This window comes from Anticarsia gemmatalis, chromosome 11 (assembly GCF_050436995.1).
Source record: "Anticarsia gemmatalis isolate Benzon Research Colony breed Stoneville strain chromosome 11, ilAntGemm2 primary, whole genome shotgun sequence".
Lineage (NCBI taxonomy): Eukaryota > Metazoa > Arthropoda > Insecta > Lepidoptera > Erebidae > Anticarsia > Anticarsia gemmatalis.
In genome coordinates, this window is record NC_134755.1 from 11619285 (window position 1) to 11646340 (window position 27056).

General features: G+C 36.5%; 2 protein-coding genes across 6 annotated transcripts in view; one reads left to right on the forward strand and one right to left on the reverse strand.

Moving 5' to 3' along the window:
• LOC142976782 (diacylglycerol kinase theta) overlaps nt 1-12559 on the reverse strand; it is a 36335-nt gene extending 23776 nt beyond the window's left edge. For 4 of the 5 annotated variants that reach the window (XM_076120343.1, XM_076120346.1, XM_076120342.1 and 1 more), the window contains exon 1: nt 12312-12559. In XM_076120343.1, coding sequence (XP_075976458.1) covers nt 12312-12441 — 130 coding nt within the window. In that variant the 5' untranslated portion in view covers nt 12442-12559. Of the gene's footprint in view, nt 1-313; nt 363-12311 lie in introns of those variants that run through there. The other variant, XM_076120344.1, reaches the window with a different exon arrangement.
• A 6209-nt stretch (nt 12560-18768) lies between these two features.
• On the forward strand, nt 18769-26920 carry LOC142976626 (xylulose kinase). The gene is made up of 11 exons (XM_076120083.1): nt 18769-19421; nt 19924-20006; nt 21355-21505; nt 21832-22008; nt 22282-22515; nt 22798-22954; nt 23750-24010; nt 24269-24442; nt 24565-24662; nt 24766-24850; nt 25006-26920. Exons 1-11 carry the CDS (start codon nt 19365-19367, stop codon nt 25119-25121), a joined length of 1593 nt encoding a protein of 530 aa, XP_075976198.1. The 5' UTR covers nt 18769-19364; the 3' UTR covers nt 25122-26920.
• Nucleotides 26921-27056: the final 136 nt, after the last annotated feature.

A 27056-nucleotide genomic window follows, 5' to 3' on the forward strand; every position in this document is an offset into this window, starting at 1 on the left:
TTGCTCTTATTCCTGTGTAGAGCGGAGTCAAAGTATCTTTTGTAAGCTTTGTATGAATAAAACCAAACAAAGCTCTACACCTCAAATTTATAGTATATCTTTCTTACCATTTCACTATCCTTGTTTATTTTTAATAAAAAAACTAATATTTAGGAAAAGAAAAAGTAATAATAAGTAGAAGAAATATTATTAGCTTGTGTAATTGGTATTGTAAGTAACAAAACAAATCGCCATTTAGCATTAGTATTAATTAGTAAATAACTGTTACCATGCGCTAATATTCGAAAAAAAAAACCAAAATTAAACTTTATACCTCTCGTCCATGCTCCCAATATCAACGATATCATTGAAAATCCAAAGTTTCCAAGATCATTTTATCTAAAACAGTTGTGTTGCACTGATTACTTCGTATACTTCGTAATGATGCTTACGTGATCGCACGTAACTCACGGCTTTACCCATACGTCTACTACACAGAGGCCACTAACACGTGCTTGCCACATTTCAAATCAACGCAAAAAATAATTGAATAACACCTTCACCCACATATCAACACATGGAACAATGAAGTCTGTGTACGTGCTAAAGAAAAGAAAAAAAATCGTTCCGTCCGAAAATCGTGATTATTTTTCAGAAGCTTGTGGCACGGCCTTCGGGGGCGGTGCGGGGCGCGCGGGGGCGCGGCGGGAGGTCGGCATTGACGTCACGCGCGCCAGCCAATCGCGCGCCACCTCACCGTTTGAATTTGACTTAGCCGCGGGTGGCTTAGCTCTATCCCCATCGGGAGCTTTGGCTGTATAATTTTGCTGCCTTTGCATCTTGTTTGCTAGATAAAGATTAGTTTGTTGCGTTCGATAACCTCACTCTCCGTACTATTTTTTATTCAATTTCTGTAAATTTGATAACAAATCACGAAATAATCGTAATGAGTAGTAATTCTCTAGATCACTCTGCGTATTTTTACATTCCTGTAGTTACTACGCGTATCCAAAAATAGTTTGTAAATCGTCTTTTAAATCAGACTAACTCGGCTAATAGTACGTTAATATAGCTGCCTATTTATATTTATTACGAACTAAGTGAGTGAGAACTTTTATATTTAGATACAATGGTACGTATAATTAATAGTTAATTGGAAAGCAGGCAGAAGGAGGAAATAGTCCTCACGTAAATGTTAATTTAAAAGATTACAATTTTACATTATATTTAAGATTCAAAAGTACCTTGTAGTAGATTGTTAGAAATACGTTTTCAGTTATTAGTTATTAAGTGAACTACAATCGGAACTGATTTCTCAATTTCTTGAACCTAAAATTTTAATCAATAACTACCTGATGTAAAAATATTATAACAAAGATTTGAATCAGTAGGATCTCGATCACAGGCTCTACATAATGACGTGTCCATTGCTTTATTGAATGAATAGACAAACAATAGACAATAATAGATGACCATAAAGTAAAGGTACTTTAAATAGTTTATGAGGACGTGGAGGCAGATCAAACAGCTCCTGAGGCGGAACTACACGACACCTGCGCCGTGCGCCGCCCGCGCCTCGCGCCTGCCGCCTCGCGCTGTCATCATCGTAAACAATCACTGCTCATACATACGTATGTGTTCCTTACACTATCAAACCGGAAAACTAACGAAATTACCCTTAAATTTTAATCTCTGAAAACAGAAAATTAAACTAAACGGACAAGACGACTCAAAAGTGATTTTTAAATACTTTTACAAAAATTAAACTATGTAGTGTCTGTAAAATAACCCGTATTTTTATTCACTACAGGTTTATATCGGTTTAAAATCAACATTCTTAAATACTGCTCCACGGAATCTGTAATGTATACCACTTAAAGATCACCTTCTCCAATAAAAAGCACATGAAAATAAATAACAATGTACTGACAAACGGCTGGATCATAATTTAAGAGAAGTGGGCCCTAGAACTGTTTTGAACCTTGAGTTATACACAATTGACGTCACGCAGCAGTTCGCCGGCGACGGTAAATCTTTCTAACAACCAATACATCACTAGTTTGCCATAAATGTTGCAATAGTTCGTACCTAGTGCGCGGGAAACGTGATTAATCTGTAATGGAATGGCCCTTTAATAGTTGTAGTCTGAAGTGATTTTTAAATATCTAATAGTGGTTATATAGGATCTGAAGATATGGGAATTAGTTTATTCATAAATATATTCCACGAAATTAGCATCATGTGTTAAATTGGGTCTTCTCGAGATCTTTGCTAAGAGGAAAATTGGAACTGGTAATTATATTATGAGTTTCAGATTTTTCAGTGCTCTATCAATTCATCACACTTGTTCACTATCGAATGAGTATAACAAATACTTCATCTACTGTATCAAATACAAGCAATCGACATACAAACTAGTGTTACAATTAAGAGTGTTGTAGATCACATTAAGTTTGTAAGTCCGTACACGAGTACTGGTTTGTTAGATATAAAACCTTGCAATCGACACATAATCCCGATTTTATCCGGAATAGACAGTGTTACGACAGTAAACACGGTTAAAAATATCCGACAGTTAACCGTCAGTGACGTACACACTACTACACACTTATGCGCTACGTAAAATAACCGTTTCGTAAGAATTCAGACAACACTCCGGAATAGCACGTACCAGTTACTCGGTACTACACTAACATAGCTTTTAAATCGATTTATTTTACCTACTACTGTTACACTTACACCAATCGTTAACTAAGAAACCATGTTTTAATGACTCACAAATAATAAGTACGTGACAGTAAAAATATATTATTTTGAAATAAATGGTAAGGAAATGTATAAATAAGAAAATCCAAAATCCAAACCTATCAAAGATTTCTAGGAAGACTATAAACAAATGAACTTTTCAATCATTGACACACGCTTCAAGATTTTGTAGAACGGTACGATTCAACGATTTGGCAAGAAAGTGTGTTTTGTTGAGAAAAAAAAGAGAAATAAAACACACGTTTATATGGCGGTTCGTTGACCCATTTAGTGTCGGTGTGTACATAACTAATCACTCATAATAATTCATATGATTCGTGCGGGACGAGCGGGCCGAGCTGTGGGCCGAGCAGTGGGACGAGCGGGGCGAATGATCGGTCCGTGGAGGAGCGGTGCCGGCGGTGCGGGCCGCCCGCCCCGTGACGTCATCAGTGACACAGTTCTCCGAAGCGACCCGGTTACGCCGCCGATCGAGATGAGAACCGCCCTATCATCGCACACCGACGTTTCACTAAATATACACCATGTTTAAAATCACTATCTGTAAACTTTTGCTATGGCTATATACTGACGGAATCGAAGTAGAGCTAAATTAAATTTTACTAGTCCTCAAAACAAAAACGGCTCCTGTTTTATATTTCTGTTGCAGAAACTTTAAAATCTATTTACAAAGTCTTGAAATAATATTACTGTAAGTGGTAAGTGTATATAGGTTACCTTAATTAAACAGAAAGCAAGCTACTAACATGTTACGTTACTCAAATTAATTCAAAATCAATTTGCTAGTGAGTTTCCCATAACTCAAACCCATGGGAAATCTGTTTAACCGCCACGATCCGGAGTAACGAGGAAATAAACTTTTAGCTTTTGTCTTAAAATAGAATTATTAAGTCATAAATAGATAATAATAAAGGCGTTAATTACGACATAAGCGCGTTTATGATCGTTTGTTTTGTGATGATAGCTATCGATGTGTTTCATGGCATCGATATTATCTCGCAACTTTAACCAATGAGAAAACAAAACTCTTACTTTTTTATATGGCTTGTGTGTAATCATTTGAAAAACGAAATCAAAAAAATATAATAAAGAAAATACATTCAGCCAGTTTTATTGATGGTTCTTTAAAAAAAAATTAGCATTTGAAAATCTTTAGCATGAATTTTCAGTGATACGTCTTGTTACGCAGCATTATGTTTTCTAAAACCTTCGCGGTATTAGAAATTCTATACAAATATTTCTCTTAAGCTGGATATTTTAATTATACTAGTACACAATTCTCTCTATTTTGGTTCGTATGCGAGTGCATTAGATTATTTATTAGGTCAGGCTTAGTGACGTCAGAGGTCCCTCGGGTTTAGCCCCAGGATATTGCTGAACCAGATCGTTTAAACCGACTTTATAACAAAGGAACATGTATATCAGATTTATACATACGTAAAATTATGCAATAGAATTAATGTGATAGCATTTTGAAACAAAGCATTTAATTTTGTGATAGCATTTTTTTGTAGCCTACGGTTTTTGCTACGTAGACCTCGCTACGACGTGCTACGAAATGCGTGGGCATGCATTACATAATAATTAACTTTCTCAAATTATGTTTTAATTTTATTGGCTTTATTATTTATAGATTTTTATTAAGCTGGTTTAGCTGTTAACCAAACTATATTTTTTTGTCACTATATCATAAATTATATTATCAATTAATAAGAGGAGTATCGTAATCTCTGAGTTAAAAAAACCAACATAATGCCTTCAATGTCTTCCTCAAATGTCTTCAAACAAGAAATAGGTCGTACACATTGTGCTTACGTCAGCAGCTAGCGCCTCATTAACACAGCGGCCTGAGGACCGGAGGCATGCCCTAGAGCTTTTTATGAATGATCTACTACAACTCAACAACACTGCTGAAACGGTTCTGCAGTATACACGTATATAATGTTACCAGGAGCGAAATTGTACGTCAGCATCATGATAAATTTGATACAGCAGTTGGCTAGCTTGTTTGTTTGTTTACATGACCCAAAAACTGCTGTACAAATATTTATTTAAAGCTCACAAGATATCGAATTCAATACTTACGACAATTTAAGCCTTCATCATGAAACCTTATTAAATTAGTGATATAATCTGTCGAAGTAATCCATAAAGAACTATAATTTGAATTTCGATTTTTGTTCGTACGTTCCGTTTGACGCGCGCGGCAGTTAAAATCAAGTAGGGCGTCTCGGCAATGTTAACTTCTAGTGTAATACACATATAGGTGGTTTATTTCCGTCCGTGCGTACAGGAATACTGGTGTATTTTAGTTTTACTTGATATAAATAGAGCTATTGTGAGTACCGTGTTTGACCTACATACGCACCATTGCCAAATTTTAATAGCGCAAAATTTAGGAAGAGTAATTGCACTTTTATTTTGTTGACATCGTTTTTTTTATTGCATCTATTATTGTCTTTGGTATATTGGTAGAGCGTTTCGTTATTTGGTTTTTGATTTGTTAACATTGAAGCTTTTAGAAGCTCTTTTTTATTTTGATCTGGGATGGGATCAATATTTTAAACTCAAATATATACGTTGAGGTTTTTTATAGATAATGCTAGTCAAGATGAAGTGTCACAACAGTTTCTTTGTAATTACTATCAATAACAGTTATTTTCAATTGAATTGTTTAATTAGTAGTGTTAATTAATAGTGTTGAGTATACAGTTACACACCCACCACACACTTATTGAGAACTTTGTATAAACGGTCTAATTACCACCAATCGTTTCAATATCCACAGCTTTTTATATTTATTCGATTGAATACTGAAGTAAAAGCTTTAACTATTAGAAACACTACTTATTGATTCACAATTGCATCTAAACCCAAACCTATATGCCAAGATTAACCATTATTGACCTAGTATTCATTGATTATATTATCAACTGCTTATTCCCAATGAAAAGCTTCGTGATGATTATAATAATGATGCAAATTCAAAATAACTAAGTCAACGACAACTGATAATAAACATTAAACAGTTTTAAAGTTCAAGCAGCATAAACAGTCAAAATAAAAAGAATAAGCGAGCAGACAGTCAGAGTTCCATCGACCCGGATGTTTCGTTTTGAGGAAGTCACCGTTCGTCATTACGGACAACAAAAGCTGGCAGAACTGCATTAATAATAGACTAGTGCAAACTTGAGACACAATGTGCCCCTCAGCACTTTCATATAAATAATAGATAGTGTTACAACGAACGACTAAGTTTTTGCCCATTGTACCATGTCTTTTGTGATTGTGCATTCACATAGAGAAAATTTGCTACTCCTACAGTTACTGCGACTATTGTTCTTGAATAAGTTACATTATGTTCATTCTTGTTACGAACAAGAGATGCACTTAAGAACGAAGCGTTGTATCTGAATGAAGCTTGCTCTCATTATTACTTGAGGATGACACGATATGTGCTTTGTTCCCTTTATGTGGTCTAGAAAACTGTCAGGCGTATATCTTTGATTCATTGATGCGTTAGTTCTTGTTTGCAGGAAAAAGCTATGTATGCAATAAAGTTTAAATAGAATACAATATATTTATGTTCGAATTTATAAACTTTGCAATACGTTATTTTTTTAGCTATATCAGTGTAATGTTGACATCTGATGAAGATTGCTTTTTAATTCTTACATCTAACATATCAATGGTCACAAAGATGAAATAGAAAGCATTTTTCAGACTATAACACGTAAATATTGCATATTTCGATTTATAATTCAAGCAAAACATGTACTCTATCAATCATTCAAGCTTCTACAATGTTCATATCAAAAACATATTGATTAAAAACACAAAGAGTTTGCTCGATGCAGTGTAAACGTATTCCCTTTGACGATACATATTAAATGCGGAACAGTGCAGCGGCTGAATGGAGCGTTCGTTCACTAACCCACTTGGATGAATAATTGTTATTACGTCACTGCAGTGAACAACTGTTGCTAAATAACCTCATGTAATATTACAACGTATTAAGATATTGATAATACTGCAAATAGGCATAGAATTTTCTATGTAACCGATGAGGCTAGTACGCTGTAAAAACATACATTTTGGAGTATAAAGTTTTTCTGTGATCTTAAAGAACTACAGTCTGCGGTCGCTAGGAATCTCATTACAGATCTAAAAATAGCTCGTACGACAAATATTTCGACATTATCCGGCACGCCCTCTCCAACAGTCAGAGGGTGCTGCACTGTTGGGTGCAAGCGCGCGGTGTGCGGTGAATGCGGGGGGGGGGGGGTCGGAGGGGGGCACCATTGACGCGCGTCTCTCAATGGCAATAGAAGTGGGTCATCACCGTGTGACGTCACAGCTGGCCTACATACGCCGGGCGTAGCCCCGCGGCCCCGGTACCGCCAGCTTGTACCAATTCAATTTTTTAACTCCACTGCTGCAAGAGCAAGGAATTCTATATTTAGAACGTCGCTTTATTTCAAAATAAACTTTTATTTTTTTGCAATTTAAGGGCTTTGGTGCTTTGTGTGACTTACGACTGAGTTTGCGTTTCATGCATGTATGGAAAAGCAAAGTATTGAATAGAGCTTTATAGAAACTGTATTCAGTTTTTTTTTCATAAGCGTACATGAAACAAATGAAATAGGTCATTTCCTTAATCATCATTAAAAAGTCCTTTGTTTCAAATCAAAATATCATTTTACCAAGAGTAATCGACCCACTAGTAACATCTATTTTTGTGAGTCAATAATGAAATGTAAATGTTGGATATAAATAGAAATGTCACGGCTTATGACACGCTGCCCACGACACTCATTATCGAAACAAAGGTAAATACAGAATCGACTAAGGTGTTTCCCGAACGCCCACGGTGCTTGACTTACAAATGAATTTTTACTTAGTGGACACTCACATAAGGTGTAGTATCGTATGTCATGATGATTTAAAGAAATTAAAAATTGAAGTTAAGTGGTGTGTTTGCTCACGAAGTGTTGAACTAAATCGTAGCTTACAATCGCTTGAGCTATCATTGGTTTATCAACTGATCTTCTGTCTTATAAGCGTCTTGTGGTAAGACTGGTGACTGGTGGAGACAAGACAGGTCGATGACATCATGACGTTAGTCGAAAAACTAAACAGCAGTGACCGAAAACAACGGAAGGATGCTACGATTTTATTATGTTTCAACAATAATTGAGATAATTTTGAAAATCTCTTTACACCTCTAGTTCTTTTAATATCCTTTGCTTACTGGGTTGAATTGCGTACCAAATAATTTACAAATATAGTCTACATTTGGGAGATTCAACGCTCCCTTTCCCAAATCTAGTATGGGGTATTATGATTTGATAAACCCTCATACACAATAGGTGTGTGGACGGGCGCGTGACGTCACACGTTATTCTTCACTTCATGTAAAGGCTGTATCCGCGCGCGACAATAACTTGTCCATTTCCACACGTCGCATTCCTTATCTGTGGTCTGTGCGGCGCGAACAATTGCGCGCCCTGTCACAACTACGGACGTGCATTGTCTTGTCGCGGCGCATTGTCGCGCGTGTCGGGCGACAGTCGAGATAGTGCGGGAATAATGAATGTTATTGTTGTTTTGTCGCTCCACGCTTTTTGTTCAGCTGTCTTGCATGTTGCACTGACAGTTGTGCATTTGTCCCTTTGCGCCGTTCCGCTTTGTGAGATCACGTTTCATATTTAATAAAGGCTTGTTTGCTGTTTGACAGTAACACTGGTGTAATTATTTTGTAACTAGGTTTGTAACTTTACATTACGAGTGGACGTCGCTTACGAGCAAAGAGGAAGGGTGTTGTATGACACGACAAGTGTTTAATGAAAAATAATTAAATAATCCCACGACGATCTCAATACTGACTTACTAGTAAAATGGCGCTGCAATAGCAATTTAAGAGAAAGCATTTTAGAATAAATAAGCAATTAAAGAGCTTTCAGACCATCCACCATCATCGGATATATATTTTTTAGTTTGATTATTAACAATGTGAATGACTGTCACTATTGTATAAAGATCATTGAATTTATAGTCCAAAGTAAAAAAACCTTATTAAAACCTCTTACATGAGTACGATCGATTTCGCAACTTCTGTAGACTAACTTACTACGGCGTAGGCGCGCTACGAGAGACTTACGATGTGCTACAACGACTTAGCGTGTTCTACGCAGACCTCGCTACGACGTAGCTACAAAGGATACGAGAAAGTATTCTGGAGGAGTTTAGTATTACGTAATAGAAAATATCCTTATATATATCATATTAGGTATGTAAGACTTATTTGTTTCGAGAATATTCTATCTATAACATTGGACATGATTAGCTAGATATGTTTAAATTAATGAACCAGTTGATTTTACAATAAGTAACTTAAGTATTTTACAAAATCGATACTTTCGTGTTGGGCATGTGACAAAAGTTTTCTAGTTTCGGTGGCTTTCAAAATTTTAGAGCTGATTCTGATTAAAAAAAGAAAGATTCATATTTACGTAGAGAAGCTAGTAAACAATTGAACGAATTGAAATTAAATGCTTTAACTGAGACAATTACTTAATTCTTATATCAGGATTTGTTTGTACAATTTCTAAATATTAAAAGCCTATATCAGACCTAGAAATATTAAATTTCTGAAAATTATTCATTTCGATAAAAAAGAGTTATGAAAATGGAAAGGAAAGGCGTGCTTCCGAGATTCGGTAGCCCGCTGTTGCCTTTGATTAGTGTTTAAATATTTGCCACTTTTATTTGTAATACAAAATCAAATTACTAATACCATGTCTTTGTAGTTCGCGACTAGAGAAGTTCTTGGTCTGTAGTAACATCCGATACTGATTTTATACATAGGATGTTCTTGTGTTATGTTATGTTCTTTTCACAGATTGACCACGCATTTAGTGACTGTCATGTTAGGCATATAGAGCAGAGTTTGACAATGTAAAAGTAGGACCTTTTCTACAAACAAGCAGTGCGATGGCACTAGATTCCTCAGATCAAAAAAAATTGTGACCATAGACTATCCAGTTAGGGTGAATCAAGTTGCCAATTTTTGTTAATACCTTTTTACTTAGTGATTTGAAACGGAAAATACCTAAGCTTTTTGTTTTCTTGCCATAGTGCTTTTAGGGACATTTTCCGTATAAATTGGGTTAATTCTAGTAAAAAAATACTTTTTGAGGTTAGGGAAATGTAAAAACATAACAGAAAATTTCTCTGTGACTTAACAAGAAAATTATATAGAGCCCAGAACCTACTGCTCACTCAGTACCAACTGCTGCCTCAATAAGTACATTAAGACTTGTTTGATTATTGCTGATACTGATTTTATGTGTTTGTATTTTTACAAAAAGGATAGCATTTGTAGATAAATACCCAATTCGACACCTATTGAAATAACTGATAGGTGTACCTATAAAAGATTTTGTTCCAACTGTAAAAAGAGTATGTCTTTCCATACAATAAGTTAATCAATACTTATCTCGAGATGTGAAAAGGGATTTTAGGTTCAAAATGTGTCTCTATTTCTGAGTGACAATTAGTTATTTTAGATTCTTTAAATATAAATTGATATCGTTTTCGAGATAGTTTCATACTATCGAACTTTCATAAGTAATTTGTGTAGTCAAAAGCACGTAAGTTATCGTTAATTAAGGCAAATAAGCTCTGGCATGCTTTTATATAAAAAAAGAACACTATGTGATGGCCTTAAAGAAGAAAATATTAAACAATTTTGAGAAAAGCAAAACAGAGGTGTAAATTTCGTTTAATTTGCAAAATAGAAGTCAAGTTTTAAATATCGTTACTAAAGATTTAAGAACTAGGAGAGTTCGTGGAAAATAACTAAATAGTAAAACACGTAACTGTAAGTACAGTTCCTTGAGACCCGAAACATCTTTGCCTTTAACCAACATTTGTCAAAATAAAAGTCTTTTTGAGTATTTTCGTTTTCAAAACTGTAAACGTACGCGAGTAGGCAACCTCAACTCTGTAACGGAGCGATGTGTCTACGTGACCAGCGCTTACGTTGTAACCCAAGTACTTCAAATCACTTCCTTTTCTAGTTCGATTCATTTTTTTTAAGAAAATCCTATATTTTATACGATATCTATGACAATCGACAATTATTCCGATCAACTAATATAAACACTTGCTTATCTCTCAAAAGAGGAATCACGAGAAACGCTTTAAATTGAAATCGTATTATAAAATATTATAAAATACATAAAACTAGCTGGTTTAAAAGTAAAACAGTTACTAACCATAGACTTAATGGGCATTATATTATTGAGAAAAAGATGGATAAAAATGTTACATGATATAAAACGCAGGTTCAAATGTATTTTAAGGTTAAAAATGTATAGAAATGATGCCTAGCTGTGGTTGTCCTCTGCTCTCAACGTAATCCCCGAGGGACCAGACGTAGATCAATAAGTCAAACAAGACACGCAGCTCGAGTAACACCCTCAAACATGCTAAATGTATACGTATATTATCGTATTCTACAGTCATCTACGTTTCCCCATTCCTTTAAAATTAACTGCCATTGTTCCAGTTTAGTTTTTTACCATAACGAATAATGACGTCAAGCGCGATAATAAAAGGAAAAAGTAATCGAATAATACGTGATGTAATACCTAACATTATGTAGAGGTGTGTGATCTCGAGCTAAGCGTTATGATCCTGTACAACATGAGCATTTAGCTCTGCAGTAAAGATCCCTCACCTTCATACGCAACATGTTTTACTATTCTGTAAGTTCAAGGTACATTCATCTTAGAAGGCTGCCGACTCTATGATATTTTTAGTCAAAGCTAAGCTCAATATTTAATCACATAAAAGTAGCGAGCACCGCTAACATAGTCATCGATCTGAAATTAGTCTACGTAATACATTTCGGAACAGTAACTTCAAAGGACCAAAACAAAATGCGCAAAACCAAGATGTCTTCTCGTCTCGGATCTAATTAACAATTTATATTACAGTATGGGGTGCAGCACCCTGCGGTTAATGGTCACTTACCACCACGAAGAGCAGGCACGTTCACAACATCGAGCTTAAAGCTAAGGGTACACGAGCGGGGGATGCAGCCGCGCCCCGCCCCGCGCCGCTACGAAAAAACCTCTTACAAAACAGATCGATCGATATTCTGCTCCCGAAGTGTCACTCTCTTCGCCACTGACACCCTCGACTTTCAGCTGATCTAGACCCACCCTGGCGAGCATCCTCCCTCCGCCGTGGTCGTGCCCGCGGCGTGCGGGAGCGCGCGGCTCCGAGGAGTCGACGGAGTCGCGCGACGTCCTTGAAATTTCAAGTGCAAGGCGAGAGGTGCGGGCACGCGAGTCGTGCACGTGAACGGGCGGGCGAGGAGCGGCCGCAGCCGAGGGCCGCGCGGCCGGGGCGTATCGATCGGGGCGGGCGGCCGGGCCGGGCGCGCGGACACGCCCGGCGCCGGTACCTCCGGTTGCATAACGCGCTGGTCGTGCCGGCGGCGCCGGACGCGCGCTCACCCGGTATCGACGCGCGCGGGGCGCATGCGCGACGCGTACCTTCGCAGCCGTAGCCCTGCCCGATGAGGCCCCACAGCAGGTCGGAGCAGTGGTGGCAGTACGTGGGCTTGTGGAAGGTCTTCTTCACGAAGGAGTGGGTGTGATGGGGCGCGGGCGCGGCCTGCGCCATGGCGGGCGCACGGGCCGGGCCGGGCTGGCGCGCTACTCATGCCGCGGCGCCTCAGGGCGCGCCGCGCTCCTCGAGCGGCTGTCGCGGCCCACCATCGCGGCGCGTCTGCCGCCCGCGCCCCGGCCGGCCCGCGCACGCGCCTCGCCCCGCCCGCCCCGCGCCGCGCCGCGCCCCGCGCCCGCTCCCCGCGCCGCGCGCATGCCCGCGCCGCACGCCTCCGCCGCGCGCTGCCGCGTGCTGCGACCTCGCGCCAGCGGCACGCCAGCCGCCGCACAATCGATATACTCTCTTATCTCCATAAAAGAAGCCGTCCCATTACTACAACCTAGAGGAGGAGGCTTCATCTAAGTTGCTTGACCGTTCTTCAGCTCTAATTGATCCATATCCATTTTTAGCTCCGGGACCATGTTGTAAACATTTAAAGCTGGGTACTAATGAATGTTCCGGATATTTGTTACACTCTTTATTACAGCCTACTACTACACTTAAGAGGAAGTTAGCTTTAGCTATCTTTAACTGGATAATACCTTTCCTAGCCATTTAATATTGTCCGATGACATATGAAACAAATAAACATACCTACATAACGAATTGACGGTGATTTTGCTGTTGCATATGCACATGCTTATCAACGACCCAATCCTCCTGACATATAAAGCTCGAGGATAGAATATACATATAGAAGTTGATGGGTAAGCGAGTTTTGAGTGAAGACTCGTCGCTGCAAGGTACTTGAATTCTAAATTACAATTAACAAAATCCATTCACCTGTAGTCACGTCCAAATGGCGAGAGTTGATGAGCTTCTTGTAATTAATAAATTATTATTTTATAAAAACAATGGTAAGTACGTGCAACATCACGGTAACCATTCATTATTATTATCACATACCTACTTGAAGTTCGTTACAAATTGTGTTTTACAAGTAAAAAGGTTCTATATACATAACGTATGTATTTACGTTTACAGTTGAAACACACGAATAAATTCGAGAAAAAATAAAAGGTGAACGTCGCTACAAGATCACATCGCTTGACGCGTGCGCGTTGCCGCCCACCAATCGAAAAAGCTCTTGTTTACAATATTAAGAGGCGCAGCATCCGCGCGGCGCGGCCCGACCACCAGACGCCACTCGCTACTCGCGCTGACACACACACACACCCACTGTATGTACACGTACACACACACGCGCACGCAGGCTTACATCAAAATCATTACACGTTGAACATCATCACACTGTCAGTAGGACACCAGGTGGACGTGCATCGTACTTACTGGCAGAATAAATACATGATCTACTACTCGTGGTGTTACATCCACGCATATAGTTAATCTTACAGTCATAGGATTCTGCTAGGTATTTTTTCGGGAGCTCTAGCTTTAAAACAACATTCAAATATATGTATCGAACCTCAATACCGAGCTCTTTCTATGAAAAATTCCAGCACCATATTTCTGTTTCTTCTAAAGTATATATTTCGGCATATTCTGTCGTATATGAATGTATAATTCTCTACATTACAAATTACGTATAAATATTACTAATTTAATACATTTCAAAAATGACATATGTTTTTGGTCATAGTAAATGATCTTGATCATTTACTATTATGATCTCTATCATCCTCTATGATCGCCTACTGCAATTCACGAAATAATTATGACAAAATAAATTGTTTTGACAAAATTGTGGCAATTTAGCAGACTGTTCTTCTTCTTTGGGTAACAGTCAAAACAGAATTCTGAAAACAGCTGAAAGATTACGATTCAGATTTAACATCATCACGACACGTATCAGTGTCATCATTAGTCATCGAAACTTACAGTCCGCAGCTGAACTCTCAGGATTATTGAATCAGATCACAAGGCTATTTTTACACCATCATCAACATAAAAAATTTGCCCGAAATAGGAATTAAAAACTCAATTTCATACATTTAGTGAACTGCATCCTTTTATTCTAGTGAAAAATAAGAGAAATGTTCTAATAATATCATTTAAAAAAAACCAAATTTTTGTAGTAAAAATTTTCGCAAAGTAAACCTTGCAAAAACACCCCTTACTGCGTAGCATCCTCTGGGCGGCGTAGACCGTCTACGAGGCTACGAATGCTACGTAACTTTCTTCGAATTTTCTTTGAACAGTTTTTATTATTGTTTTTGTACAGGCTTATTTACCTATGATCTTAATTACTCATATATATTTACATAAAATCACGCCTTATTACCATGGGGGTAGGCAGAGACCAAAGCCACTTTGCTTCATTTACATTCATACATGTCTTTTATTCCTGATTCAACAGTACTGTTAATTATTTGTTAATAAACATTAAATTTTCCAGAGTGGAGAGTAGATACATATTATGTTTTGTGTGTTTCCGATATTCTTCGATGCAATAGCAATGTGTTCGGGTAAAAACGTAGCTCTTATTTTACTAAAAACCTTCATCCATTATCTGGATGCGTGTAGACTTATAAAAAAATGGTACTCTTAATTGTTATAGTGATAATTTGATGGATTGAGTTGATTAACGTTTGGATTGTTACATGAAGGTTGCGAAATATGACGAAATGGACTGAAAGATTTACATATGTTTTTTGGACTGTTACAAATACGAATAGAACATTTATTGATTACTTTTGCTTACTTAAATAGTAGATTCACTGAAAACTAGATAGTATGAGAGTTATTTGTACAAATGCTGTACATTTTGATGTAGAGCGCCCCAGGTAGCGCCACCTGTTACGTTTCGCAACAACTAACGTAACCTGCATTCGTTTGCCAAGCTTTCACCGATGCTCTTTCAACCCGTGTTTTTAAGCAATATCAAAATGTAATTCGTTGCTTTCTGATTGATGTTTAAAGATATACGGCTGCTCTAATACCCTCTTCTAACAGTGTTTACGATAGACCATGCTTTTATAATGCTACTAAACTATATGTATAATACTGGGCGACATATATTTTTATTTAGTAATATATTATTAAACACGGCACGAATTATGTAATTTTCAGTTCTACAATTATATTAATGGTAAAGATTTTTCAGGGGACCCTTACAATACTACTAAATTTTGCTATTTAAGTCTAGGTCTGCTCCATTGTATTTTATAAAAAAAAAACATATTCTATTCTAAAAATAACTTCAATATGTAGCATTCTGCAAGTCCTAGATTGTATTAAAGAAAGTACAGCACTAACTATGTTAGTTCTCGTTACCTACATGTAATGGACAGCGACGTAGTGCAATCTAGCCGGTAACACTTACCCGGTGTTATTTACCCTTCAGGGAAATACAAGAGAAAAGATAAAATAATCCATTATAAAACAATTATCTTAAAACTAGCTGACCCGCGCAACTTCGCTTGCTTCACTTAAGAGAATGAGTCAAAATTTTCCACGTATTTGTAACATTTTTCGTTGCTACTCCGCTGCTCATGACTGTAGCGTGATGTTATATAGCCTATAGCCTTCCTCAATAACTGGGCTATCTAACACTGAAAGAATTTTTCAAATCGGACCAGTAGTTCCTGAGATTAGCGCGTTCAAACAAACAAACAAACAAACAAACTCTTCAGCTTTATAATATTAGTATAGATATAACTTAAAAGACTGTGTAACTTACGTTTTCCGAAAAAAATAAGACTGTAGGAAATACCTAGTTATTTAATTACTCGGATATTTAAAGAATAGACTATAAGATAATAATCAAAGTGATTTAAAAATATAATCTTATCAACGTCGTATCTATGTGTTTTGGAACATTCGTTATGCACCTACTAGCATATTATTATGTGATTTGACTGATTTCGGAAGATATTACTTTACTAATACAATATCTTTTATGAAGACAAGTGTATTTTAATAAATAATTTGAAAAATCTCTAAAAAAAGTCTTATTCAAGACTTGCAAATATTGTTTAATAGAGCCTCCACGATCTTTGCTGGTCAGTGTGTCTTGATCCTAAGTTAGAAGGTTGTCGGTGTAACCTGATGCAATTCTTTGCGTCAGGGGTGGAACAAAGCGACAGCACTCTGGCTATATATAGTACATGAGGTATAGCATGTAACTGTGTACTTTTTATAGACATCGTGTAGGAGTCAGCGTCACTGGCGGTGAACGTGTCTCTAAGTATGTAGGGAAAATGTGTGAAGGGATAAAACAAGGCTTTGTTGTTTAAAACAGCTGAAACCCGATATGAAATACTGCATTGAGGATATATGTCATATACCTATCAAGTTGGTATTGTTAGAGCTGATCATATGAGACCGTTTTTAACAATTTTAACTGTGGCTGAGGATTCGGGAGACGCTGAATAGAACAGACGTTTATCAGTCACGTTATGACTAATAGATATACTGATCTGGAAATTAATTTAACTTCTTTTAGGCATATTATAAATTGTTTTCTTATGTTTTATAGCTTTAAATTACTTTTTCATCAGAAAGGCTGGCTTAGGGTAAACGCAAAGCAAAATGTTATAATAAGTAACTGTACATTATTTTACCATGAATTTTCATCAGCGTTCAAAAAAAGAAGTTTACCGGACCTGAGCATAATACCTCGACCCAACTTGACACCTATTTGAAGTTTAAAGGCGTAAGCGTCCGTTCCAATGAGTCCAAGTGGTCGCACCACAGGGGTGCCAGTTAAATATAGCCGTCGAAAGCGCGCCGAACCATCCGTGTAGGTTTTCCATGCGATTAGTTCTGTTACATGCCATCCCTGAACACACAGCTAGCGTGTGTTGTGTACATACACTTAGCTTGTGTGTGTGAGTGATGCCTTTTTGGTAATAACGTGTGGGTGTTCTTTTTCGGTTAGATTTGGTCTCAGTTTTGGTACCTACCTTGACTAAGTTATTGTACCTCTATCTTGTATGGTTTTCTTTCTTTCAATCCACAACTCCTGGGATACTACATAACCTTTTATTTCTGAAATATGTTTACTTTTGATTACGAACTGCTGATCATTAGATACCTACATAAAACGCATAGATCTACGCTGACTACCTATGGGGCAAAGTATAACTGAGTTGGATCGGATTTTTGTGTAGGAGCACGTTAAGATAGAGTATTGTTCAATCAATGTTAAACTACAGGAATAAAGTAGCTATATGTATATTACTAGGTCGGTGAACCTAGTCCGCAAACAAATTCTAAAATAACTTTAAGTACCTACTTAGGTACTTATTAGGTAGGTAATAATTAACACAGCGTCCTCCTAGCTCCTAGCCCAAAAAAAAATGTTTCTAGTTTGTATGAATTCCAATTCCGTGTGAGACAGTTCTCATACTCGGCTGATTTACGAATATTTGAATATTTTAGGACAACTCATACTCGGTCAACTGATTCCAAACTAAGCATTTCTTGTGCTTGACAACCAGACATAATAGAGAGATAAACACATTTAACATATTTCATATTTCTCAATACATACCTACTAAACATAGATACATTTACAGCTAGGCTCAGAACAAAATGCTCGTGCTCATCACACAAAATAATATCTATGGTTTTTACGCCTAGGTAACCACGTTAACTACTAGGTAAGATCCAAGTAACAAGTAGAAACAACTTCAATATTCTGAATAATATTGTAAGATAACCCATCCTCCCAGTAATTCAAAATCTTTTATCTACCAGTCACCACTAGAATCTTTGATTCTTTTTTCTGCCTTTCCATTGCGATGTTGACTTTGTGTATGGCGTGGTCAGTCCGAAAGCCGCGCACGCCATGTGTCGTGGGTTCAAATCCTACCCAGGACGAATATTTTAGAGTCATGGATATTTGGTTGCCGATAACTTTGTTTAAGTCTATTTAAGATGTGCTAATAATTTTTGTTTTACCTAGGTGCCAAGATACGTACTAATTAAGATGTTCGCTAGAAAATAACTAATTCACTAATCTGTAGAGATTTTAAAAAAGGCAGATAGCTATTTGGATGAATGTAACACAAAGCAAAATTCAGTTTTACTTGTTGCCTAAACAAATTTATCAGGAGCAATGCATTTTGTTTGTTTTGAAAATACCGTAGAATAAAGGTATTGCCTTCCATCCAGCATTTCTTTACCTAATGTAGTGTGTACGTATTTACATTACAGAATAAATAACTGGATATACCTACCTATATACTATCGAGGGCTTAGTATAATTAAACATGAGCTCACAGCGGTCATTAATATGATGCTAAATAGGTCAGTGAACCTGTCCTGCCTACATACCTACTGCCTATAATAGGTGAGCAAGCCTTCGCGTTATGATTCATACGAATGAATGTAACTATAGTCCAACAATGCAGTGTTTCCGTTATTTGGTGTGTTGTTATGCTTGGCTGAATTTGTGTGGAAGAGCAATTTAATAGACTGATATACTTACGGTTATAAAGATCAAATTATCAAGTTAATATTTTCGCATCGTGTTACATTATTTTCATTTTAGTAGCGTGGGATTATAAACCGGTACTTCTTATTTTAAGTATTAAAATTGAGGTAAAATTAAGATTTATTTGGATAAAGTATTCGTAAAGCAACTGTTGTGATAAAATATCGTCTACCCAGTATCATGCGTGAGCATTGGAATAAATACACAGTCCTATGTTTAATTTAATTTACCTACTATCATCCGGATAAAAGGGTGTGAGAAAATTACGAAGTGTTGATTGGTGTTGATTGCGTAATTTATTATTTATTTGATAACGACAACCTTGATAGTGCTTCTTTATCAGACTGTACCAAACATCCGACTAAAGTGATTAATTTCTACGCTGAGACTAATAAAATACGACGATATCGTGAAATCGCGCTGGAATTTTACTAAACGGCATTCAGTCACGAAACTAAAGTCGATAAAATAGTGTTCCCGAACGCACCACAGAGCCGTGTCACTGCCCGCCTGTGCTCGCTGTCATAATAATAAAAAAATGACCGACGAAACAAGAAAAAAAACTTTTTTGGGATTTGATTTTAGTACTCAAAGGGTGAGTAGTGTTTTCATTAAAATAACTCATTGTGTTTTTTTATTTATGTTAATTTTATACGTGCGGTCACAGTCAAACAATCAATAAATTAAACTTAACTTTGGTTAGATCTGACAGTGATGATAAACAATCAGATATTTTGTTTTTCATATCCATAAATTATAACCAATTACTAACCGCAAGATGATGTAATTAAAATAGTTATTCTACTAAATGATTACTGATTTTTGGTTAATGTTTTCTAGACTTTTAATAACTTCTAAGAAAATATTTTTCTTTGATTAATAAAATATCCGGTTTTTTAGAAAACCTCAGTAATACTCAGAAACAGAATAGTTCTGTTTACTTTAATTTTAATTCGAAATAATATTTAATATTTTGCTTCGCTTAATATTTCATGGCCAGAACATAACCCAAAAATATTTATTATCAACATAATTAGTATATAATTTCAAAATGTTAATACCTATTGCATATAAACTCTTCCAATTGTTTGTTTCAGTTAAAAGCTATAGTTATAAGCGAGGATTTTACTGTGCTCCATGAAGCTGATGTTGAGTTTGATGTGGACCTTCCAGAATTCAGGTAAGTTTTATTTAACAGGTGCTCCAATGAACTAGTATGTAGGATTACCTTTAAAGCTCCACCAAAAATTATCCCATTCTCATATAAAATTGTACTTGTGTTTTCATTAATTTACCTTAAATTTCACCTTAACAAGTAAACCTGTCTTTTAATCTGAGGTAAAAATCACATCTCAATGTCATTTTAAAGCATACCAACACAGGATTCAGCTTGTAATTGAACACTGTAACAAGTATCTGTTTATGCCACAAATTGCTATAAAACAATGATTTTAAGAATTTGTTAATTTTGTCCTGAGATTGTCTGAGTAACTGTTAATAATAATGATTATTACACACTTGTAAAAGTCAAGGACTCCAGTGATTTGCCAACTGTATCTAATTGCAAATCTTGTTATGTGTGGTTACATAAACAGTCTTAACAAAACCTTTTACTTCCTACGATGAAAGTAGATTTTGTAGTATTTGTTTGGTAAACAAAGATATGAAATATCATGTCAATTTGACCCTATCTTATCTTGTAATGGTGGTTTGATTTGGGCAGATAAGTTAACTTCAAGATTGCAGACTTAAATAAATAAATATCATTGGACAACATAGGTACACATGGTTGTTGAATTCCAAACTAAGCAGAACTTGCTCTATGGTAACCAGATGACTGATTAAAATACTTATAAACTTATAAATACATACTTATATACTTAGATTAATTTTCAACCAGACTCAGAACAAATAAAAAATTAAAATAAATATAATTGGACAACTCATACACAGTCATTTGTTTCCAAACTAAGCAGAGATTGTACTATGGTAACCAGATAACTGATGAATATCCATATATACTTCCAAATACATACTTATGTAGATAAATTTTCAACCAGACTCTGGACAAATACTCAGCTCATCACACAAACTGCTATAATAATAGTTATTACAGCGAGGTCACTATGTTAACCACTGCAGAAAGTATGTGATTGATTCTGTTAAGCAAGTAAACAGTAGCTGATCATCACTGGCTCTTTCTAAAAACCTTATGCAGTACTCATACTTACAATAATTGATTTTCTAACTCTATGCACACTTATTCTGTATTTCTGGTATTCTGTATTTTAAATAAATAAAATATTGTAGAATGTGCTTCGTGAGTATTAATGATAATATGATAAATAATAATAAATCTTTATTTGTTTAACAAAGAGTATCTTGACCTGCAGTGGCAGGAGCCTTCTTTTAAGTTTACCTGTGTCAGAAAGCTCCCCTCTTACAACAATTACATACTTATTATTATAAATGCATAAGATCATTAGGTAACATTTTATGTGATAATTAACAATATATGTTTATGTTAGGACGGCGGGCGGCGTGGTGCGCGGCGAGCAGCGTGGGGAGGTGATGGCACCTCCGCTGCTGTGGGTAAAAGCTCTAGACATGGTGATGGACAGACTGGTGGTCGCTGGAGTTGACTTCTCCATGATTGATGCTCTCTCAGGGGCTGGACAGGTATGGATACTATTTGAATTCATACCAGAAATATTATTCATGGTTATATAGTATACTTAGAATAGTTTGCTAATAATTTATATTGTGTTCTCTAAGAGAAAACATAGGCATATACTTATCATTTACATATAAAACATTAAGTAAACTTTAAGAGTATTATATTATGGAAAAATTCCATACTTTAGCAAAATTAAGTTAATTTATAACCACTGCTTTAGAAGTGGAATAGCTTTCAAGACTAATGTTATGCACATAACCCATTTCATATAATTACAAATATCTTATAAATTTTCTCTATATTAACATGTTTGTACTGTATATTCCAGCAACACGGTTCAGTATGGTGGTCCAAAGACGCCGAGGCGCGTCTGTCCAAGCTGTCCGGCGACGAGTTCATCCACACGCAGCTAGCCACGGCGTTCGTGTGCGACTCGCCCGTCTGGATGGACTCCAGCACCACTGCTGACTGCAAGGCGCTAGAAGAAGCTGTGGGAGGACCTGAGGTATACTGAGATTAACTAAATGAGTTATTTCAAGAATCACTTGTCTTTATGAGTTTCTTATGTCATCATGATTAAAGCATTGCAGTTTTTGACCGTATTTCTTTATTCTTATTATACAAGAATCTGAAACTTTATAAGATACCTCCTGCTCGAAACTATGAAGTTAACACTACAAGATAGCCTCCTAATAGCCATTTTGAATTCTTGAATGATCCCATGATAGTCATAACACCAGTGTACTCATTATTTATGATTATTTGTGTGAATTTCCAGGAGCTAGCCAAGATCACAGGTTCCCGCGCGTACGAGCGGTTCACAGGTTCTCAGATCCGCAAGATATTCCGCACTAAACCCCGCGTGTACGCCGCCACGTCGCGCATCTCGCTGGTATCTTCCTTCGCGTGCTCGCTGCTGCTGGGCAGGGTCGCGCCCATCGACCTGGCCGACGGCTCCGGCATGAACCTGCTCGATATCAGGACTATGAAGTGGGATGAGACTGCACTTAAGGTGAAATAACTTTTTCCAAGTATTTGCATGAAACTACTGACTAATATAACATGCTATTACTGTATATAAAGTAAGGAGTCAGTATACTAGCCTCAGCTAGAATTTTTGTGAAAAATATGTTAGACATAACACATCTACCTGTAGTGTGATTATTATTTTGCTAGAGTAATGTTACTCGCTACTTCAATAGCACCAAGTCCCAATACAAAAGCCTTGCCAGATTACTTGGTGGTTTAACGAGACATTTTTCATAATATTTATAATCTTTTTATTGAACTCCAGGCGTGTGGTGACGAGAGCCTAGCCACTAAGCTAGGCGAGCCGGTCCCGTCCGCCACGGTGCTGGGCTCCATCAGCCCGTACTTCGTGCAGCGGTACGCGTTCAAACCTGACTGCAAGGTCGTCGCCTTCACCGGAGACAACTGTTCCGCGTTAGCAGGTACATACTCAACATATATTTATATATTGATTTTATTGAAGTACTGAATATTAATCTGCACTTATATATGCCAATGATGTCTTTGTATGTTCGTATAATAATGAAAAAAAAAATATTCGGAAACTAATCATATTATATCATGACATTTTTTTCCAAAGGCATTAACTTAACTTCTTAACGTATACCATAGAATGTAATACATTGAATTTAATATTCACTTAAGTAGAAGCTGAACTAACATCTACTACTTGCAAGATAAATGTATCAAAATAATAAAAGAGATCAAATAACATTTCCATATCTTTATACCAGTTTAAGTAAACAATCAGTTATCAGTACAAGAGAGAAGGATAAGCTATAAACATATTAAACTGTACTTACTGATAAGTGTGTTGATATGTTATCACTAAGAACGTGCTGAGATATCACATCCATCAAATAAGAGATTCCCACGGGAGTAGGCAGAAAATATATCGCACGATTATCTGTGACAACATTCGTGATTTTTAGGTCTAAATAATTTATTTTATGAAGTCCTAATAATCCTGTTACATAAAAAAATCTGTTTATTTTTAAAAGCTTACAAAAAAAAATATTCATAGATTATCCCAAGTCACACAGGCACGTAGTATTACTGACTCATTTGACATCAAATGCTGCTTCAATTTCAAATTATATTTTTATTAATAAATCAAAATCAAATCATTTATTCCTTTATATCAAATATTGACACTATTCAGTAGTCGTTACAAAGACTGAATCTACCATTTTATTCTCCAATTATTTGATTTCCAGGTCTCCGCCTCCGCTCCGGTTGGGTAGGTCTATCGCTAGGCACAAGCGACACCTTACTCCTAGGACTGCAAGCTCCTGCGGCACCGCCCGCCGGTCACGTGCTGGTGGGTCCAACTCCCGCCTCTCCCTACATGGCGCTGCTGTGCTTCGCTAACGGCTCGCTGACGCGACAGAATCACCGTGACAGACTTGTGGGTCACAACTGGGACGCTTTCAACGACCTGCTCAGAGCTACTGTTAGGGGAAATATGGGGTATATGGGTGAGTACATTTTTATGATCCTGTATACGTAAATGTTTTACATCTGCATATAGTAATGCTACTTTACTGATGGGCGTTGTAACCAGCGCCTAAAGGTTAATCCAAAGTACAATGCATGTTTGTGTTACTTGCTAGTCATTCATGCATTTCTTACGAATGTTTTACAAATTATAATATGTTTAGTTGTGGTTTCTGTCACCGTCAATGACGTTAAAGTTACAAACATGAAATATATTTGAATGCGAGCTAAAATTGCAGGCATATACTTCGACACAGCGGAGATAGTCCCGCGGGCCCCCGCTCACCGCGCTCTGTGGGATGCGTCGGGCCGCGCCGTGGACAAGGCGGCGCCGCAGTTCGAGGCGCGCGCGCTGCTGGAGGGACAGGCGCTGGCCAGGCGGGCTCATGCCGAGGATATGGGCTTCAAACTGGGTAAGTACTAAAAATATTTAGAGTGTATTTTCATCGCGTATACGCACGTGTCACTTGATCGACATTGCTAGTAATATAATAATATAATGTACTGAAATAAATCATTTGTTTTGTGTAAACAGATAAATCATCGCGAGTAATAGCGACGGGCGGCGCCTCAGTCAACAAAGAGCTTTTGCAAATCTTCGCAGATGTGTTCGACACACCTGTATATGTACTTGTAAGTCATAATACATAACTTCCTTACTACTCTTTCCAACACATATATACTATTACAAAAGCCTCTTTCTAGCGTGAGATTTTATTATCAATTATTCTGTCAGGAGCAACACGCGAACGCCGCACTGCTGGGCGCGGCGATACGTGCCGCCGAGGTGTGGAGCGCTGACAACGGTACTAAACTGCCTGGTGAGTTTACTCTGTGACCATTGTTTTATACCTTAACTAAACACTCGTTAATTAAAACATTACTACCAACATATTCTACTACATTACTCTTCAAATTATGTTAAAGATATGTATTTGCGAATCAAAAATGTAAGTTTGTGTGTTGTGTGATCCAGGATCTGAACTGACAGTATCTCCGGTGGCGACTCCATACCCGGACCACGACAAGATCTACACGCCGATGTTAGCGCGGTACCGAGAGCTCATCGACACTGTGCCCAAACTTGGCTAAACGTTAACATAATGCTAATGAGGGGAAGTATATGCGTACACTGGTAACATTTGATGGTGATCGAAGCATCATCAGAGTAAATTAAGTGTTTATTATAAACATTGATACTTGAAGGGTTTGCAAACTTAAATGAAAGCAAATAATCTAACAGCATATAACTAAAAATATAATCGTTAAAATTTTATTACGGTCTCAACTTAGACGGACAGCATTGTGGGGCCAGTGATATATACTTGCATTTATCAGTAATAACGATCTTACAACCTGCCAAATGTTCCCAGTGTATAGTTAAAGAGAGCGCATATACTTTTACCAAACATTCCTCGAAACCAGCATATCATAATAATCGCAATTAACATATCATTGACTGGTGCTAACTAGTGCCTTTATATGCCTTTGTACGTGTTACAAACACGATTTAGATAACAGTAACGCTTTTATAAAAGACATTTTTATAACACAGCCAGCATTCCACTTATTGTTATATTTGTAAGCTTATTGTAGGTGTACCGACTAACCCCCGGTTTCTGAGTACATTTAGCGGTAGTTTATATATTCAATAGCCTCTTTTTATATGAGTTTATACGCTATTGAATAGATAAGCTACCGCTAAATGTGCCTCAGAAACCAGGGGTAAGATCTAAAGCACATATGTGTAACTACATCACAAATAAATAAATAGGCACTACGTAAACTGTATATACTTCAATCTTGTTCTACAAGCAATGATTACGTGAGACAAACATGGGTACTATATAACGAATTATAGGCGTATTGATTATACTACTGCCTAACCCCCGAAGGTTATAGCAAGTGTAATCTATACTAATATTATAAAGCTAAAGAGTTTGTTTGTTTGTTTGAACGCGCTAATCTCAGGAACTACTGGCCCGATTTGAAAAATGTTATATAAAATAATGATATACTTAAATGTGCTTTAGATCTAAGTGAACTTTTAAACTACGATTGTTTTTTGCACTCAAGCAAATTAAAATTAATTAATAAAGATTATTAAAATGACGTAATCGAACATTCCATCCTCATAGTCAGCATTTATGAATTGTTGAAGTTTTGTTGTTATTTGTATGAAGAATCTGATGACATGTGATCGTAGCTGTAAGCAATGTATTTATATGAATTTATTTACAATATTACTACATATCTCATGGTGCTTCACTGTGCAATATTTAATACATTCCTGTTATTATGCCTTATTTATTAACATAATAGAGTAATAATCGTAATGATAAAATCGCAGCGTTTCTTTATCGCGGTGTTTTCAAAACATCTTTAGTCAAACACAAGTTATGAAAAAATATAATAGAAAATTGGTTATTGTTATAAGCAATTAGAAATTTTGATGATGTATGTACTTAATTTCGATTTTATTAAATAACTGAAATAATTATTTGTTTTGTCTTAAGGGCTTATAACATTTGAATTGTTATTTTACCAACACTATGTTGTTGAGACACAGATCTCGCAAATATTGTTAATTTTCATGAAACTAAGTCAATGTGCTGATCTGCTACATAATAGATGCAAATATTTCATTATTGACATTTTAAAGCTTGTTTGTTATTTCTAGACGTCTGATTATAATCTGCCAATTAATATTAATTATAAAGAGATAAAATGAATTATTAGCTTAATAGTGTATAATTAAATATCCATGAACTCCTTCCATATTTGTTATCAATTGTCTCGAACTTTGTTAAAGCAATCAGATGTCTCGTTATTATATACTTGAACTTTTTTGTTATATTTTTATACATTTTATAATAAATGTTTTGCTATTATACATCTGTTTTATTTTACTTACCTTATGTATACAAAATAATTTATTTCGCGCCACTATTTATCAATGGACATTGGACATCCAATGGAACTTTAGTTTAAAACTGCGAATAGATCTGTTTTTCTTGTGAAATTAAA